The sequence below is a fragment of the Moschus berezovskii genome, chromosome 14 (assembly GCF_049115385.1).
Source record: "Moschus berezovskii isolate FMDL1 chromosome 14, NW_MosBer_1.0, whole genome shotgun sequence".
Classification (NCBI taxonomy): domain Eukaryota; kingdom Metazoa; phylum Chordata; class Mammalia; order Artiodactyla; family Moschidae; genus Moschus; species Moschus berezovskii.
Genome location: NC_142473.1, coordinates 54663922 through 54684069, shown reverse-complemented (window position 1 = coordinate 54684069; position 20148 = coordinate 54663922). Strand labels below are relative to the sequence as shown.

Genomic DNA, 20148 nt, shown 5'->3' with positions numbered 1-20148 from the left:
GGGAGGGGGCGGCGGGTGAGGGACGCGGGCTGCCGCCGCCCAGCAGTTAGCCGCGCCCGCCTGCTTCTGCCGCTTCCCGCGCTACGGGCAGCGGTTTCCCGCCCTGTCTGCTGCTCGGCCTCCTGCCCTTTCGTCAGTCTGTCCCCAACCCCGCTCTGAGCTTCAGTCTGCGCCCCTCGGCTCTGTCATCCAGCCGCATTTCTAAAGAGTAGTAACACCTTTCCCTTAGCGAGTTGTAACTGTGCGCCCAGCACTTCCCAGTCGGTACTTTATTCCTCTCCGCGAGCCCCTGAGGTACGGGTTATTAGCTCCGTTCCGCGCAGAGAGAGGCTTCAGGACTGCACGGTCACCCAGTTAGATGCTGGTGATGCCGGACTTCGAACCGGTAGCCAGCAACAGTTTTATTGTTGGTCGCAACAATAAAAAAAAAGCTTGGTCACCTGTCCTAGCCTAGGCGCCGGGGAAGTTAGGTAATCAGGGGCTCTGCATTCTACACGGGCACCTACTGGCTTCCTGATCTCTTTTTGTGGGGTGAAAAAGTCAGTCTCAGACACAGACATCTCCACAGAGTTGTCGCTCGGTGTTTCCGTTGTTGGGAAGAGTAGCCCCAGAAGAGTTTGGGATCGGAACTAGTTGGCTTTACCTTTGATAGGAAGAGATAGGGAATTAGAGTAGGGTGTCCAAGACATCTTCTGACAGGGTGGGGACCGGGAAGAGCCAGGGACTTGTGTTCTTCCTCGACACATTTTCCGTTAGACTTGCTGAGGACTTCCTTTCTGTCAGTCCTTTGCTTGATTCTGTGAAATTAATTTTAAGAGGAGACAGACTTGCCTCAGGAAAAGGTTTATAATCATGTTGGAAAAACAAGAACAAAGCATACTTTAACAGAGAACCATATGGGACAGATAGGAACAAGTTTTGAGTCTACTCAGTATGCCTCTGTTAAAGCATTAAAGTTATTTCAAAATTGTAGGCACTTAGTAAATACTGGTTGACTGCCTGTTTTGTACACTAGGTTGTTAGTGTTTCAAAGATGGAGACTTTTTGCCCAAAGTTAGTGCTGAACTTGCCCGTGAATTAATAGATGCTCCAAAAGTGGGTGAGATAATTATTAGGTTGGTGCAGAACTAATTGCGGTTTTATATTTTTGAACTTTGCTGTTTGGTATTGGAATACATTCTTAAATAAATGTGGTTATGTTTTACATCATTTTAATGCGTATTTCTCACTTTGTGCTTTTTTTTGCTGAGGATTATTTGCTGTTTATATATTTATTTTAGACTATAGAAATTATGTTAGACAAAAAGTAAATTTGAGCGATTTGAGTTCAAAATGGGTTATAAAGGAGCAAAGACAGCTTGCAATGTCAACAACACATTTGGCCCAGGAACTGCTAAGAATATACAGTGCAGTGGTGGTTAAAGAAGTTTTGCAAAGATGAGTGTAGTAGCCAGCCTTTGGAAGTTGATGACAATTGAGAGCCATCATTGAAGCTGATCCTCTTAGACAACCACTTAAGAAGATGCTGAAGAACTCAAAGTCGACCATTCTGTGGTCCGTTGGCATTTGAAGCAAATTGAAAAGGTGTAAAAGCTTGATAAGTGGATGCCTCATGAGCTGACCAAAAATTTAAAAAAATCATTTGAAGTGTTGTCTTCTCTTATTCTACGCAACAATGACCATTTCTCGATCCGACTGTGAAATGTGATGAAAAGTGGATTTTATATGGCAACTGGTGATGACCAGCTCAGTGGTTGAACAGAGAAGAAGCGCCAAAGCCAAACTTGCACCAGAAAATGGTCATGGTCACTATTGGGTGATCTGCTGCTGATCTGGTGCACTGTAGCTTTCTGAATCTTGGTGAAACCATTACATCTGAGAAGTATGCTCAGCAAATCGATGAGATGCACCGAAAACTGCAGTGCCTACAGCTGGCATTGGTCAACAGAGTGGGCCCAATTCTTCTCCACTACAATGCCCTACTGCACGTCACACAACCAACACTTCAGAAGTTGAATGAATGGGGCTCCGAAGCTTTGCCTTATCCACCATTTTTACCTGACCTCTCGCCAACTGACTACCACTTCTTAAAGCATCTCGACAGCTTTTTTCAGGCAAAACACTTCCACGACCTGAGGAGGCAGAAAATGCTTTCCAAGAGTTCGTCAAATCCTGAAGCACAGATTTTTACACTACAGGAATAAAGGAACTTATTTCTCATTAGCAAAAATGTGTTGATTGTAATGGTTCCTATTTTGATTAATAAAGGTGTGTTTGAGCATAGTTATAATGATTTAAAATTTACAGTCCGAAGCTTCAATTACTTTTGTACCAAACTAATACTTTAAAATATAGAATATGATGAATGTTGTAAGTAGGAAGGTAGCTGATTTGGTTGTAACTAGGTCGTTTACAGCCTAGAGATAGAGTTATGGCCCTTCTTGTCGTTAGTATCTTTGAAATATCTTTCTCTACATTTCTCTGCTGCTGCTGCTAAGTCGCTTCAGTAGTGTCCGACTCTGTGCGACCCCGTAGACAGCAGCCCACCAGGCTTTGCTGTCCCTGGGATTCTCCGGATTCTCTAGGCAAGAATACTGGAGTGGGTTGCCATTTCCTTCTCCATTGCATGAAAGTGAAAAGTGAAAGTGAAGTTGCTCAGTTGTGTCCGACTCGTAGCGACCCCATGGACTGCAGCCTACCAGGCTCCTCCGTCCATGGGATTTTCCAGGCATGGTACTGGAGTGGGGTACCATTGCCTTCTCCCTACATTTCTCTAGTCTCCCATTTTAGCTGTTGAGACCAAAGACCGAAACACATAGTGCACTTTTGTTGGTTGATTCCTGTGAGAGGGGACGATTCAGTTTTTTTAGACCTTTAGAAAAAGATATGGAAGGATGAGAAGCTCTTAAGATACATGTGTAACAGATGAATCAAAAACTTGTGGTCATAAATCTCTGGAGTGGGTAACACCTCTGTGTTGCATTTTTAACCTTTTCAGTCCACTTTCAAATACTATGGTTTAAAAAGTACTACCTGCAACAAAAGGCAGGTCTTATTTTGTTTCTCATTCCCTCAGAGAACATAATTTGATCCAGACTGCCAGTAACATTCAGCAAGTCTTGTTCATATACAAAGTTGTACTTAGATTTATTTTATTTTTGATCTTTAATTTGTTTAGGGTATTCTTTCTTCCCTTTATTTTTGGGATGATAGTATAGAAGCAGACTAACACATGCAGTGTTTGCTAATTGTAGTGTAATTATTCAGTAGGGCAACTGCAGTAAACTTAAAATACTTACTGATTGTAGTAATGTCTTGCCAAGCACCATGAGGTAAATAGCAGAGGGAGAAGGCATCTCCATCTTCTGTGATCTTAGGGCTGTTAGGGATATAGGAATAATCTATATGAAAAGTGTTAGATAACAGAAGGGAATAGTAGATGAATTTTTCTTATCTGCTATCTTGTTATTCTTGGTGGGACAGCATCATATTGCTCAAGGAGGTTAAGATTAAAAGTTGAGAACCATTGGAATAAATGCAATGCAGCCGAGTTGTAAAATGTGTTTTGGAATTCAGTATAGTGTTTTCCAAACTTTGGGTTGTAACCCACAAAAATTATTTTCCATTATGACTGAGTACACACATGTTTATATAAGTATTTACATAAAACTGAAACAAAGTTTGCAAAATAATACTTTCTAAAGCATCTATTTGCACTCTGATAACCAAGGTCCGTCTAGTCAAGGCAATGGTTTTTCCCGTGGTCATGTATGGATGTGAGAGTTGGACTGTGAAGAAAGCTGATCGCCGAAGAATCGATGCTTTTGAACTGTGGTGTTGGAGAAGACTCTTGAGAGTCCCTTATACTGCAGGGAGATCCAACCAGTCCATTCTAAAGGAGATCAGTCCTGGGTGTTCATTGGAAGGACTGATGCTGAAGCTGAAACTGCAATACTTTGGCCACCTCATGCGGCGAGTTGACTCACTGGAAAAGACTCTGATGCTGGGAAAGGTTGGGGGCTGGAGGAGAAGGGGACGACCGAGAATGAGATGGCTGGATGGCATCACCAACTCTGTGGACATGAGTTTGAGTGAACTCCGGGAGTTGGTGATGGACAGGGAGGCCTGGCGTGCTGTGATTCATGGGGTCGCGGAGAGTCGGACACGACTGAGCGACTGAACTGAACTGAACTGAATCTCTTCTATTCCAGATCCTCTCTCTCCTGCACCACCCTTCCTCTCCCTTCTTCCCTCCGGTCCTTTCTAATTCTCTTTACAGCCCACTGTATTATTTTACAGATCTGTGTGGCTTCTGTGCTCGGCACTGAGGTTATAGTGGTGAGTAGGCAGAAATAGTTCTGGCTTTCAAAGATCTTACAGTCAATTGAGAAAAATAGACAAAAACATTAACATAATATGATCAGTAGTCTAATGTAAAATACAGGGTATAGCAGCCCATTCATTCAATTATTCAGAAAGTATTTACAGTCGTTCCCCCGTATCCATGGGGCATTTGGTTCCAGGACCTGTTGTGGATACCAAAATCCGTGTATGCTCAAGTCTCATGGTCATCCCTCAGTCTCTGGATTCTTCATGTGCAAATTCCAGTTCAGCATCCAGGGCTTCAACCAACCGCAGATCGTACACTGTTTATCAATGTGGAACCCATGGATTCAGAGGACTGACTATATTCAACATCTCTTATGCTGGGAACTGTGTTAGGTACTACAGATTCAGCAGTGAACAAAACAAGCTAAATTCCTTTTCTCACTGGAGTTTACATTTCTGGTGTGAGTGACAGTAGTTAAATGTATACAAGAAACAAGAATGAGTTAATTCCAGATAGTGGTTTGTGAGATGGTGGTGGTAAAACAGGGTAATGTGATAAAGATGAATGAGAAGGTAACCTTGGATTGGATCCTCAGGTAGGAAAGTGACATTTCAGCTGAGCTCTGAATAATACTAAGAGTCAGCTTGTGAAGATATGTGAGCTGAACTTTGTAGGTTGAGGGAACAGAAAGTTCATATGTTGCAGAGAGGCATATACTTGGTCTTACAGTAATAGCAAAGTCTTCCTGAAGAGAGGAATTTAAAAAGACAGCTTATACCCAAGAGGAAATCAGACAATTAGTGTTCAAGAGGATTTCACAGGAGGAAGAGGGCAGTGTGAGTTACAGTGTTTGGGGCAGGTTTCATGGATGTGGTGAGAGTTGGAGAGTCAGTAGGAGTTAGATGTGTGGAAAGGTGGAAGAAGGACTTTTGAGCAGAGTAAGGTATAATCAGTAAGGTATATGGATGTGGGAATGGGAGGTCTTATTGGGATGTGGGATATTTCACAAGGATCAGTAGAGGAGATGTGGGACCAAATTAAGGCCTTGTTTGAGAGAAGAGGATAATGTAAGCAGGGATTAGTGATATGATTAAATCAGCTTATGGGTTGAAAAAAAATGATCAAGTGAAATGATAGGCTAGAGAACAGTGGATCACTGATCCTTTAGCCCTTTAGTGTGCCTTCTCTTCCCAGTGTGAATTTAGAGAGTTGCTTTTGTACTTTTTGTCAGTTTCCTGATTAATTTGACAGCTGCAGATTTTCAGTTTTCTAATACTGCCTTGTGGTCACCTATCTGCCTAACCAGTTAGTAGAGCATTAAGGTTCAGTCCTGGTGTGTGCCAGCTTATTTACTGTATTCCAGAGTTAAACAATGCATATGTGAGTCTGGTTAGAAAAGGAGATCACAATGGTAATCAGAAAGAGAAGGGCTATCTTAGTTAATGTATTAGTGTTTAAGAAAAACTAACTTCTTTTATTGATGATGGGTTACTAGCAGTGTCTTATTGTTCATTATTCTTTATCAGACATTTGAGAAAGTCCTTGGGCCAGCCAGACTTTTTGTTAGGAAGAAGAAAGAGCTATAGAATATAAGTCCAAATCATGAAAGGACTATATAAGGTCCATATGTATGTGCTTCCATATCCCCAAAATAAAAAATAAGAGGTTGCCTGTGGAAGATTGTTCTGAGTTACACGAGGAAAGAAGTACTTCTTTACATGGTAGGAAGTAAATTCAAGTCATTAATTACTCTCAGTTCAGTTTAGTTCAGTCACTCAGTCGTGTCCTACTCTTTGCGACCCCATGAATCACAGCACGCCAGACCTCCCTATCCATCACCAACTCCCGGAGTTCACTCAAACTCATGTCCATCAAGTCGGTGATGCCATCCAGCCATCTCATTCTCTGTCGTCCCCTTCTCCTCACGCCCCCAGTCTCTCCCAGCATCAGAGTCTTTCCAGTGAGTCAGCTTGTCGCATGAGGTGGCCAAAGTATTGGAGTTTCAGCTTTAGCATCAGTCCTTCCAATGAAAACCCAGGACTGATCTCCTTTAGGATGGACTGGTTGGATCTCCTTGCAGTCCAAGGGACTCTCAAGAGTCTTCTCCAGCACCACAGTTCAAAATAATCAATTCTTCAGTGCTCAGCTTTCTTCACAGTCCAACTCTCACATCTATACATGACCACTGGAAAAACCATAGCCTTGACTCGACGGACCTCTGTTGGAAAAGTAATGTCTCTGCTTTTTAATATGCTATCTAGGTTGGTCATAACTTTCCTTCCAAGGAGTAAACGTCTTTTAATTTCATGGCTGCAGTCAGCATCTGCAGTGATTTTGGAGCCCCCCAAAATAAAGTCTGACACTGTTTCCACTGTTTCCCCATCTATTTCCCATGAAGTGATGGGACCAGATGCCATGATCTTTGTTTTCTGAATGTTGAGCTTCAAGCCAACCTTTTCACTCTCCTCTTTCACTTTCATCAAGAGGCTTTTTGGTTCCTCTTCACTTTCTGCCATAAGGGTGGTGTCATCTGCATATCTGAGGTTATTGATATTTCTCCCGGCAATCTTGATTCCAGCTTGTGCTTCTTCCAGCCCAGTGTTCCTCATAATGTACTCTGCATATAAGCTAAATAAGAGGGGTAACAATATGCAATCTTGACGTACTCCTTTTCCTATTTGGAACCAGTCTGTTGTTCCATGTCCAGTTCTAACTGTTGCTTCCTGACCTGCATACAGGTTTCTCAAGAGGCAGGTCAGGTGGTCTGGGATTCCCATCTCTTTCGGAATTTTCCACAGTTTATTCTGATCCACACAGTCAAAGGCTTTGGCATAGTCAATGAAGCAGAAATAGATGTTTTTCTGGAACTCTCTTGCTTTCTCCATGATCCAGTGGATGTTGGCAATTTGATCTCTGGTGCCTCTGCCTTTTCTAAAGCCTGCTCGAACATCTGGAAGTTCACGGTTCACATATTGCTGAAGCCTGGCTTGGAGAATTTTGAGCATGACTTTACTAGAGTGTGAGATGCGTGCAATTGTGCGGTAGTTTGAGCATTCTTTGGCATTGCCTTTCTTTGGGATTGGAATGAAGACTGACCTTTTCCAGTCCTGTGGCCACTGCTGAGTTTTCCAAATTTGCTGGCATATGGAGTGCAGCACTTTGACAGCATCATCTTTCAGGATTTGAAATAGCTCAACTTGAATTCCATCACCTCCACTAGCTTTGTTCGTAGTGATGCTTTCTAAGGCCCACTTGACTTCACATTCCAAGATGTCTGGCTCTAGGTGAGTGATCACACCGTTGTGATTATCTTGGTCTAGGAGAGTACGTATGCCGTATTTATCATGAATGTGTTAGGATGGAGACAGGTTTATAAATCATTTAGCATTCAATAGTTATTTGAGTACCTGCTATGTGCTAGGCCTTGAACTTTGATCTGGGCACTGGGGAATAAATACATTGATAAATAAATCACAACAAAGTCTTTTTCCTTTTGGAAATTATATTCTAGTGAAAGAGTCATAAACAAATACATAGGTAAAATATAGAGCATGTCAGATGATCAGAAGTGCTCTGGAGAAAAATAAACCATAGAAGGAGGGTAAGAGAGGCACAGCTGTGTTTGGGGCACTGCAATTTAAAATAGAGTGATTGGGGAAAACCTTATTGAGAAGTTGGCATTGAGCAAAGATCTAATAGAGGTATACATAGTAAGCAGTCAAGGTTGCCAGGGTCAGGTGTAGAATAGGAGGTGACGTGGGGGAGGGGGCTCACAGGGCACTTTATATAGGATTCTGTGGACTATTGTAATGATTTTGACTCTGATTCTGAAACAGATGATAGACCACTTTTGGGAGGGGAGTAATGACATGATTTCGACTTAAGTTTTAAAGAATAGTTAAGGGTTGGGGGGAACAAATCATTTGGGAAATTTATTGCAAGAATCCATCTGATATGCAATGTAAGGGAAGACTCAGTATAGAATCTCTCCTTTTTGAAGATATAAAAATAATCTCTCAATGAATCTCTTGGGGGTCTGAGTCATTTATCTACAAAATAGCATTTCGTTTTGGCCAGTTTAAAAAGTTTACATGCTGATTATGTTTGATTCTTTGGCATTGCTGTCTTAGTAAGTGCTAATACGAATTGTATGGTTTGATTCTTTAGATGGCCGCCAAGAGCGAGTTATGTTCGACAAAATTACATCCCGAATCCAGAAGCTTTGTTATGGACTCAATATGGACTTTGTTGATCCTGTAAGTAAATAGGATTTATATCTTGGATTGCTTGTTTCATGTGATTCCATTTACTTGTCTCTTATCTCTTCCCCTTCACTTTCTTGCTATATATACATATTTTGGTTTGGTATTCTCTTACAGCCTTGGATGTAAAATGTGAATTTATTGTTTAAAATTTTTTTCATTCTGGGAATTCCCTGGCGATCCAGTGATTAGAACTCTGGGCTTTCACTGTTGTGGCCCAGGTTCAGTCCCTGGTTGGGGAACTAAGATCCCACAGGACATGTGGCATGGCAATAAAACAAAACAAAAAGACAACAAGCAAACAAAAAACTCACTTTTTCCCCTAATATTTGGTCTGTGCTGTGAATTCTGACTTCTCAGAGAACTATAAAGCTGAGATAAGAGGAAAACTTGGCATTAACATTTCAGTTAGGGGCTTCTTTGAGTAAATTATTTTATTCATAAGTGCAAAAATCTATAGTAAAACTTGTTTGAAATTGTGGTCATTTGGGTATAAATTGGTTTGAAATTTGCTTTTTTTGTTATCCATATGGAAAGGATACATTAAAGTAATATAGAGTTCACAGCCAACCTTTAAATTCAGGAGAGCCTTAAGCAAGTTGCTCTGCTTTTCTCCTCAGCTTCTATAGCTCCTCTGCTCTAGACCTGCAGCATCCCTTATCTAGACTGCTGTCCACAGTGGTCTCTAAAGTGCCCTTCAGGTCTTCCTCACCTTCCATCTTCCAGTCCATATTCCACATGACTTTCAAAATGATCTTACTAAATAGAGTCTCTAATAATCTTTTTCTTAAAACCCATATTGCCCTATCCTTATTTAGATATTTTGTCTATATTACTACCCTGAATAGTCATTGGAAGGAGTGATGCTGACACTGAAGCTCCAATACTTTGACCACTTGATTCGAAGAGCTGACTCATTGGAAAAGACCCTGATTCTGGGAAAGGTTGAGGGCAGGAGGAGATGAGGGTAACAAATGATGAGATTGTTGGATGGCGTCACTGACTCAGTGAACATGAGTTTGAGCAAACTCTGGGAGATGGTGAAGGACAGGGAAGTCTGGCATGCTGCAGTTCATGGGGTCGCAAAGAGTCGGATATGACTTAGCAACTGAACAACATCTGTATTACTGTAGCACTTGCCTTGGCCTCATTGCATTAACCACCAAGTATAGCATTTAACTATATGTTCCTGTCCTCCCCCAGAATTGTTGGGGAGGCCTGTATCTTGTTCTCGTGATATCCACAATGTTTCACACATACATAATTAGATGCTTGATAAATATTGAATTGACCAAATGGTCAAAAGAAAAGAATTTTATACAGCTTTAAGATATATTTATTATCATTTCCCTTTTACATTTAGAATACTACATTTCCCTTTTAGAATATTAGAGTTGGAACAAACCTGAGAGATCATCTTATTTTATCTCCTTTGTTTTATAGATAAGAAAGGTTCAAAGAGAAGGGGGGTGGCTTGTACAAGTGAGTGAGAGTGTAGGAAGAAGAATATTGGTACCTTGACTCCTAGGTGTTCTGTTGCAACTTGCATGCATTTCAGAGTGTGAGGGTGCTGGAGCCAACATGAGCATTCTAGGGTAGATGAACAAATCTGCATGCTTTAAATCTGGAGTGGTTATTAGCACATGGACGTTGTTTTATTCTGAGTTCTGATTACTTGCCTTGTAGCACCAGAAAGTACTGAACATGACTTACCTGCTGAGAAGAAGGTGATCAGGAGAAACTTGAATTTAGGTCTAACATGTAATTGGGATAAATTTTACACTAGTAATTACACTTTTCTTTTGAGAGGGGCATGGTTTGGTCAACTGGGAAATGGCATTCATTTTCTGTTGGATTAATCTTTTTTTTTTCCTTTGCGGCCACACAGCTTGTGCGGCCTTAGTTCCCATCAGGGACTGAACCCGTGCAATGGAAGCTCAGCGTCCCAACCACTGGACATTCAGGGAATTAGCTAATCTGTTTTTTTTTTTTTTAAGATTTAGTAAATACATACATATATACAACTTAGATTGGTGCGCTGCAGTCCATGGGGTTGCAAAGAGTTGGACACAACTGGGCGACTGAACAGCAGCAACATACATACAGCTTAGAATTTGTCTTTCTTGACTTGCGCATTGTGTATTTTAAAAAGGGGTGCCTCTTACGGTGTGGTCTTGAAAACAGTGAAATGTAGTGAGGTTGAATGGGATATATATGGAGCCAGAAGACTTGGACATTAAAAACCTTGGGCAAGTGCCAGTAAGCTGATTCCTCATGTAACATGGTGACAATTATAATACCCATCTCACAGGTAATTGTGAAATATCAGAAGATTATGAAAGTTGAGATATTTTGTGAAGTGTTAAAGAAGTGAAGTGAAGTGAAAGGCATTCAGTCGTGTCTGACTCTGCGACACCACAGACTGTAGCCTGCCAGGCTTCTTTGTCCATGGAATTCTCCAGGCAAGAATACTGGAATCGGTTGCCATGCCTTTCTCCAGAGGATCTTCCTGACCCAGGGATGGAACCTGCATTGCAGGCAAATTCTTTACTGTCTGAGCTACCAGGGAACCCATTCACACCAGGGAGGTGTTAAAGAGTAGCCGTTAAATTATCTAACGGCTCAGCCCCAGTTCTAACTTACACTTTCACCTCCTTTCACTAGACTGATTAAAGTTTGATTTGTTTGCTTTCCTGTACTTGTCCTTAGGAATAATTGGGGGAAAATAGGTAAGTATATGGCCTAAACCATGATTACATACAGAAAATTTGAATGAAAGATGGGAAAATACTTATAGAAAAATTGGTCTGTTTTCAGCTGTTTCCCTATGTGTCTGTTAATCTTTGTAAAGCTCTACTTAGATTTTAAAACTAACTTCCTTCTTTTCTTCACTGCTTCCTCCCTTGCCCACTTCCTGCCTCTCTCCCCTTTCTCTCTCCCTCCCCCCTCCCTCCCTCTTTCCTTCTTTCTTTGAACGCTTCATTGTATATGTAGTATGCATTTTCTAGCAGCTCTATGGAGAAGGCAATGGCAAGCCACTCCAGTACTCTTGCCTAGAAAATCCCATGGATGGAGGAGCCTGGTAGGCTGCAGTCCATGTGGTCGCTACGAGTCTGACATGACTGAGCGACTTCACTTTCACTTTTCACTTTCACACATTGGAGAAGGAAATGGCAACCCACTCCAGTGTTCTTGCCTGGAGAATCCCAGGGACGGGGGAGCCTGGTGGGCTGACGTCTATGGGGTCACACAGAGTCGGACACGACTGAGGTGACTTAGCAGCAGTAGCAGCAGCTCTATTCACTTATGAAGTCTCATTACTAAATTTTCCACAGTGTATAATTCTGAAAGATGATTTTTCATAAAAGGAAATTGTCTTTTATTTTGATATAAATTTGATTGTTTTCTTCATTGCTCTTTTAAGGAAGATGGTGGTTCTTGGAAAAGCACAAGTAATTCTTAGCTTTGCTTTTATAGGCTCAGATCACCATGAAAGTAATCCAAGGCTTATACAGTGGGGTCACTACTGTGGAACTGGATACTTTGGCTGCTGAGACAGCCGCAACCTTGACTACTAAGCACCCTGACTATGCCATCCTGGCAGCAAGGATTGCCGTCTCTAACTTGCACAAAGAAACCAAGAAAGTATTCAGTGGTGAGTCTAGAAGAAAAAGGAAGAATTTAGTATTCTCAGAAAATGTATAAGTGTACTAGAATGAAACCTTGAGTATCAAAAGTTATATCTTGTTTAAAAAAGCAAAGTGTGCAAATTGGTGGCAGAAGGAGACTAGAACTTCTGTTTCTCCATGTTGCTTATCTGCTGCATGGAAGGGTCAATGAAAATTTTTCTTTATCTTTTTGTTCTCTATTTTTTTGTTTTATGAAGCCCCTCCTTAGATGCTTGGTGGTGGCGTGGTTGAAAAAAATTATTGATAATTCCTAGGTTAAACAAAATGTTACAATCAGTCTTTTGTCACCATGAGTCATCACTCCCATTTTACAGCTGGCAAAAGAAGGTTAATTAATTTGTTAAGTATATAGTGATATGTAAGAAGTCAACTGGTAGACTGAGAGTAGAAATCTTTTGGCTCTCAATTCCAAATCTTTTATGTGGGACTTTAAACATTATATCTCCCTCTTCAGTAGATTTGTAAGAGTAAAGATATCAGATCTTCCAAAATTGATCTATGGATTCAAGTCAGTGTCAGATTGCCAGCTTTGTATGTGTCTGTATTATATGTAAATGCAGAGGACCAAATATTTGCTATGATGTCTGAAAGAGAGAGAACTTATTACTCAATGTGCATTTATAGAAGTAAAATCCTTGAGATGATAGATTTTGAATTTTAAGTTCAGTTTCTGTTTTGTTAGGATAAAAGAAAGCTTGAGATTATAATTTATGCTTTTCTTTATTTTCATCTAATAAATCCTTAATGGAGTAAGGTGTTAGAATCGTCTGGCAGTCTTTTTCAAGCTATAAGAGCATATGCTCACTCCAGCTCTGGAAAGTTATTTAAGGGTTTCCTTATTTTACTTACACAAGTTTCCGTGTATATTTATATAACATGTATTTGTCCATTGAGACAAATTGTACTGAGACAATTGTACTGTCTTTGCTAGGTACTTAGGTGAGTTGGGATGAAAAAACAGTTGAGAACCACAGTTTTAAATTGTTAACCTGAAGATTAAATTTGCTGTAAAGTGATTTTGGTATTTTAATTTTCTGTTGTTTTGTTTTTAGATGTAATGGAAGACCTCTTCAACTATATAAACCCACACAATGGCAAACACTCTCCCATGGTGGCCAAGTCAACATTGGATATTGTTTTGGCAAATAAAGATGTATGTTTAATGCTTTTCTGGTGAAAAATTTTTTATAGGTTTTTTTTTTTAAGGCAATGAACACATTTTTAAAAATTTAAACACTATGATAAGAGATAGAGGTAAAAAATAATTCTCCTTCTCTGAATCCTAGTTTTCTTGTCTAGAAAGAATAGTACTTTGTCATTTTAAAATGTATTTTTCCAGAATTGTTCTATAACACATGGTGTATGTACATTTATTTTTCCTTTTAGTGGTAATGTACTGTGCATACTATTCTTTCTAATATTTTTTTACTTACAGGTGTATCTTAAGATAGTTCTTTATTAGCATTTATGAATTTACCGTATTCTAACACCTGCATAGTATTCCATCCTATAGCCATATCATCATTATATATATATATGTAAGACTTGCCTAGTGATGAATATTTGTTTTCCATTTATCGCTGCAGTCAGTATTCTCATATAGTAATGAGTTGCTCATAGATGAATATATTGGTGAGGTAAATCCCTTAAGTGGAATTGCTGAGCCAAAAAGTATGTGCATTCAAAATTTTGGTAGACATTGCCAAAATGACTTCCAAAAAGGTTGCTCAGGTAAAATTTTGGAAGATCTTGCTCAGCAACTTAAAAATTATCCATTTGTGTTTCAATTCCTTTCTTAATTACATCCCAGGGGACAGAGGGAAAGATGGGTAGATCCATCCAGCCCTTTTGCACGCAGAATTTATTTATCGTGCATATCTGCACAGATTAGAAATCAATTTTAACTGTAGGTAATAGAGTGATTAGTTGGCTATCTCTAAATACGTATCTGATGTTAAAGAGACTGAGAGAAAACTGAGTGAGTTGTTTGTGTATGTGTGTGTATAATCTTGAAGACAGGTGAGAAACAAAAATAAATGACATCAAAAACCTGTATCTAAAATATAAATTTTGATAATTAAGTATCTCAATTCTCCATTAATCATTCTAAGCCCCTACCTGCCTTTGGCAATAAAGATGCCCTTAAAAGTTTAAGAGAAAGTGAGGAGTTTTGTATAGATTTTTCTAGTCCTTGGACATGGATCCTTATATGGAAACACTGATAGTGTTTTGAAAAATTGGCTCTATGTTCCTCTACCCAAAATGATTATTTGTACCTAACTGCTTTGTTTCCTTTAAATGGCTTTATAGCCTACAAAAACTCTGTAACAATGGCCAGTTCTGCTTTAAAACATCACTGTCACAGCAATATTTTGTTTAAAACCTGTTAAAGGACTATGGATTTGATTAGCCTTAGAATTAATGTAATTGTTTATCATATATTATGTGCAGTTTAAAATGGGAAATAAAGATATATATTAGTATTTATATGGCTCCAACACTTTTGGATTAATAGCTAACCTAAAAACATGTTTTAGGATGATAATATAGTTCCTTTTATGCTCATATTCTTTCCCTTTTTAGAGATACTGTAAACACAAAAGGGAAGGTTTGGAAAGTCACATTTATGTTTTTACTTATGTACAACTTACATGTTTTCTTCTAGTCTTTTACTGTATGTGTTTTTAAACCTAGTTAGGATACTCAATTTATATAATTTTTTTCCTTAACATTAGGTATGGATTTCTATTCTACAACAATAATACTTAGGGTTATCTCTTGTATCCTGTATCAAGTTTAGTTCTGAAATCAGGGCTGAAAGGTAACAAATTTTGTGAAAATAAGTCTAATTATCTGAATTACGGGTTTTTTTTTTTTTAAAACCTTCACCAGCGCCTGAATTCTGCAATTATCTATGACCGAGATTTCTCTTATAATTACTTTGGCTTTAAGGTAAGTAATGGGTTTCAAATAAGTGGGAATTCCTTCTTCAATTAGGAAATGCAGGTTTTTGTTTATGTTTTAGTGATATAATTATAAAGGTAGTGATTTGTTGGGAGTTGGGGTGGTCCTGAGGGATTAGTGGGGTTAGGGTAGTGGTGATTGTTTGAATTAAGCAAAGATAGCTTACTCATCGGAGAAGGCAATGGCAAGCCACTCCAGTACTCTTGCCTAGAAAATCCCATGGATGGAAGAGCCTGGTAGGCTGCAGTCCGTGGGGTCGCTGGGGGTTGGACACGACTGAGCGACTTCACTTTCGCTTTTCACTTTCACACATTGGAGAAGGAAGTGGCAACCCACTCCAGTGTTCTTGCCTGGAGAATCCCAGGGACGGGGGAGCCTGGTGGGCTTCCGTCTATGGGGTCACACAGAGTCGGACACGACTGAAGTGACTTAGCAGCAGCAGCAGCAGCAGCAGCTTATTCATTGGAGAAGGCAATGGCAAGCCACTCGAGTACTCTTGCCTAGAAAATCCCATGGATGGAGGAGCCTGGTAGGCTGCAGTCCATGCTAAGAGTCGGACATGACTGAGCGACTTCACTTTCACTTTTCACTTTCACACATTGGAGAAGGAAATTGCAACCCACTCCAGTGTTCTTGCCTGGAGAATCCCAGGGACGGGGCAGCCTGGTGGGCTTCTGTCTATGGGGTCACACAGAGTCGGACACGACTGAAGTGACTTAGCAGCATCAGCAGCAGCAGCTTATTCATTTGCAGTTTTCACATTTTCCAAATACTATTTCTGGATACCTGTGGAGTTATGCAGGTAATTTGCCAGAATGATTCAATATTATTCTGTTTATGCAACAACTATTTATTGAATTCCTACTATGTGCTAAGTGGTTTTCTAGGTACTTTTGTGTTGATAAACAGTGTTATGTAGTGATTGAGAATGTGGATGCTGATGTCAGACCACCTAGGTTCAAATCACTGCTTCATTTCTTATTAGCAAGGTACTTAATCACTTTGTCCTTCAGTTTTCTCATCTTTACAATGGGGATAATAATAAAATTTCAATATCAAATGCTCTTGAAGTGCGTGTGTGTATGTCACTTTGATCAGTACCTAGCCTGTTATAAGCATTTTATAAATGTTGATGATGTGAACCATTATGATATAATGAATACCACAACTTCTGCTATTAACATTATACATATTAATGTAGAGTTGGCTTTTTCTAGAAATTTTCAGGCATTCTTTTCTGAAAAAAATAGTCAATTGATAATGTTCTCAGCTAAAGCTAGTAAATCTAAATATGATGTTCTTGTCATTTAAGATTATTTTAAAAACTGAGTAGATTTAAATAGTTGCATATTGTGAATGATATATCTACTATGTCTTTAAAAACTATGCTCTGGAAGTTTTTCGGTTGTTTTGCTTTTTCTAGACACTGGAGCGGTCCTATTTGTTGAAGATCAATGGGAAGGGTGAGACATGAATGTGTTTGTGTGTTATATTTTCTGTTCATTATATTGAAAATAGAACTTTAAGCTATTTGTCTTAACATTTCTATTTAAACTCTTAAGTAAACTTTAAACTTTAGGTTTAGTTTATGAATAATCTTGCTGCTTATTGGTATAAATTTTTTTAAATTGTCTTTTGTTGTTCCTTTTTTTAGACTCAAGTACATATCTCAGCCTAGTTTTCATGTGAAAAATTTCTCTTGTTTTTAGTGGCTGAAAGACCACAACACATGTTGATGAGGGTATCTGTGGGGATTCACAAAGAAGATATTGATGCTGCTATTGAAACATACAACCTTCTTTCTGAGAAGTGGTTTACCCATGCCTCTCCCACTCTCTTCAATGCTGGCACCAACCGCCCACAACTTTCTAGGTATGTGTCATCTATAGGCACTTTTAACATTCTAAAACGCTTTTGACTAGGGTAATAAACCTTCACCTGAAGAAACTAGACAGTTCATCACATAAAAATTAATTTGATAAACATTTAATCATTAAATGAGATTTAGTTTCTAAAAAACTCTCTTATTGCATTGTTGTAAACGAATTGACGAGAGACAAATGCCAGTAGTGAGATTTTAAGCTTGTTTCTGGTGATGGTTGTACAACTCTGTAAATGTACTAAAACCCATCAGTTGTACACTTTAAATGGGAAATTGTATGCTTTGTGAATTATATTTCAATAAAGTATTTTCTGATAATAATTAGAGGATTCTAATAGGAGTCTGTATGAGAGTATGGTGTTTTGGGTTAGGGAGGTGAAAGTAGAGATTGAGAGAAGTAGACTGATTTCAAGAGATTTGGGAGGTAAAATTGATAGGATTGGTGATTTGAATATGAGTCAAGAGTGGTTCCTGAGTTTACTGGTAAAGTAACAGGATTTATTTTGGTGTCATTTTCTGAGAAAGGAAACACCGGAACAGAATCCATTCATTTATTAAAAATTGAAAAAGCTAATACACCCTAAGCAAGTTGGGCTATCCCAGGAATTCAAGGATATGCTCACATCAGAAAGTGCTTAATGTAATTCATTGACCTGACATTTTATATCATTTAGTACTTTCATTAAAAAAATAGCAAAATAGATGTAGAAAATAACTTCCTTTCTTTGGTAAAAGATATCCACTAAAAACTTAGGTCTGTTGGACCTCTGTTTTTAGCATTGTAGTGGAGGCCTGAGCCAGCATTGTAATTGCAAGATAAGAAAAAAAATGGTTGGAAATGAGGGAATGAAACTAATGATTCCTCAAGAGCATCTACAGACAAGTTATTAGATGTAAAAGGATTTCAGCAGAATGTGTGTGTGTGTGTGTGTATGTTAATTGCTCAGTTGTGTCCGACTCTTTGCAACCCCGTGGACTATGGCCTGCCAGGCTCTTCTGTCCATGGAATTCTCCAGGCAAGAATATTGGAGTGGGTAGCCATTCCCTTCTCCAGGGGATCTTCCTGACCCAGGGATCAAACCTGGGTCTCCCACATTACAGGCATATTCTTTACCATCTGAGACACCAGGGAACCCCTTCAGTAGAATATATGGATATAAATTCAACATAAATTAATTGAATTTTTGTACTTTAGCTGTTAGAAGATTTAAGGAGCTTCCCTGGTGACTCAGTGGTGAAGAATTCACCTGCCAATGCAGAGGACGTGGGTTCAGTCCCTGTATTGGGAAGATATCCTGAAGAAGGATGTGGCAGCCCATTCTAGTGTTCTTGCCTGTGTAATCCCATGGACAGAGGAGCCTGGTGGGCTACAGTCCATGGGGTTGCAAAAGAGTTGGACATAGCAACTAAAAAACAAAACCAAAAAAAGATTTAAAATTTAAAATGTATAATACTGGAAGGTACTCAGGAATAAATCTAATGAAAGGTGTGTAAGGCTTTTAAGGAAAAAATTCTAAAATGTAATTGAAGGATATTATAAAACAAATTGAGTGATCAGATATTCATAAATGGATTTAATATTATAACAATGTCAGTTTTTCCCAAGTTAATCTACAGATTCAGTGTAATTCCAGTCAGAATTTCAACATGCTGATTCTAAAATGTATATGGAGAAGCAAATGGCTAAGAATAATCTAGTGCTGCTCAAATACACCAGATCCTAATCCCTGAAATTTATAAATGTTACCTTATAAGGAAAAATAGTCTTTCAGGTATGATTAAGAAAGATTTTTTTTTTTAAATCACAATAATGCTTTTAATTATTTAGCTTCTTAGAGTATCCACATAACAGAAACTGACAAATCCACGTTGTTATTTAGTCAGTTGTTTCTGACTCTTTTGCAAATCCATGGACTGTGGTCCACCAAGCTTCTCTGTCCATGGTATTTTCCAGGCAAGAATATTGGAGTGGGTTGTCATTTTCCGCCTCCAAGAAAGATCTTGACATAGAGAGATTATCCCAAATTATTCAGATGGGCCCTGAATCTAATAAAAAATATTCTTATAAGACAGAGGCTAAGGGAAATATAAGACATACAGAAGAAAAGAAGGCAATGTGTAGATAGAGACAGAAATTGGAGTGAGGTTGCTGTAAGCAGAGGAGCCCAGAAGGTGGCTCCTCTAGGAATGTTCTCCACTAGAGCCTCTGGAGGAATGTTCTTGTTTTTGGCCCAGTGAAATGGATGCTGAACTTCTTACCTCCTAAACTGTAAGAGAATTAATTTCTATTTTAAGCCACCAAGTTAGTGGCACTTGTTAGGGCAGCCATAGGAAATTAATATAAATAGCAAGATACTTTTGAAGAAAAAGTCCTGCTAGATTCAAGACTACTATAAAGCTTTGTTTATCTATCCTAGAGTAAATACTCTACTTTGTGGATTATATGAAAACTTGATGAATAACAGATGTCATTGCATAAAACAGTGCTAGGAAAATCAGTTATCCTAAAGGGAAATGTATAATTAGATTTCCTTTCTTCTTGTCACATACAGAAATAAATTCAAGAGAAAAATATAAATATGAAAGTAAAATCTTTTAGAAGAATATGTAGAGAAAATAAATATTTTCCTATATTTTCCTCCCCATTTTTTTAATAGGAATTTCAAACATTCAGAAAAATGTGGAGAAAAGGAGTGAACTCCATTCATACACCCACTTATGCTTAGATTTTAAAAATTACTAAAAAATAAAAAAATAAAAATTACTGATATTTTGTCATATACATGCCTTTTTTATTTTTGTCTTTAAAAACAAAAATATTGTTGGCTAAGTCATTTGACTGTGAGTTGCAGACATCATAATTCTCAACCTACATCTTGATAAAATATATATGACCTCAGAGGAGTGAAAGGTTTCTTAAAATAGATATAATAAGCAAACAACATAAAGGAAAAATAGACTACATTAAAATTTTAAACTTTGGCAAACCAAATACAGTGAAAAAGGTTTCAGACTGTGAGA

The 20148-nt window shown here is 38.7% G+C and overlaps 1 protein-coding gene across 1 annotated transcript in view; it reads left to right on the top strand.

The window, feature by feature from the left end:
- RRM1 (ribonucleotide reductase catalytic subunit M1) overlaps window positions 1-20148 on the top strand; it is a 40633-nt gene that overhangs the window by 256 nt on the left and 20229 nt on the right. Inside the window, exons 2-7 of the mRNA XM_055423525.2 lie at window positions 8498-8586; window positions 12070-12247; window positions 13334-13434; window positions 15174-15233; window positions 16669-16708; window positions 16955-17117. Of these exons, the coding sequence (XP_055279500.1) occupies window positions 8498-8586; window positions 12070-12247; window positions 13334-13434; window positions 15174-15233; window positions 16669-16708; window positions 16955-17117 (631 nt within the window). The remainder of the gene's footprint in view (window positions 1-8497; window positions 8587-12069; window positions 12248-13333; window positions 13435-15173; window positions 15234-16668; window positions 16709-16954; window positions 17118-20148) is intronic.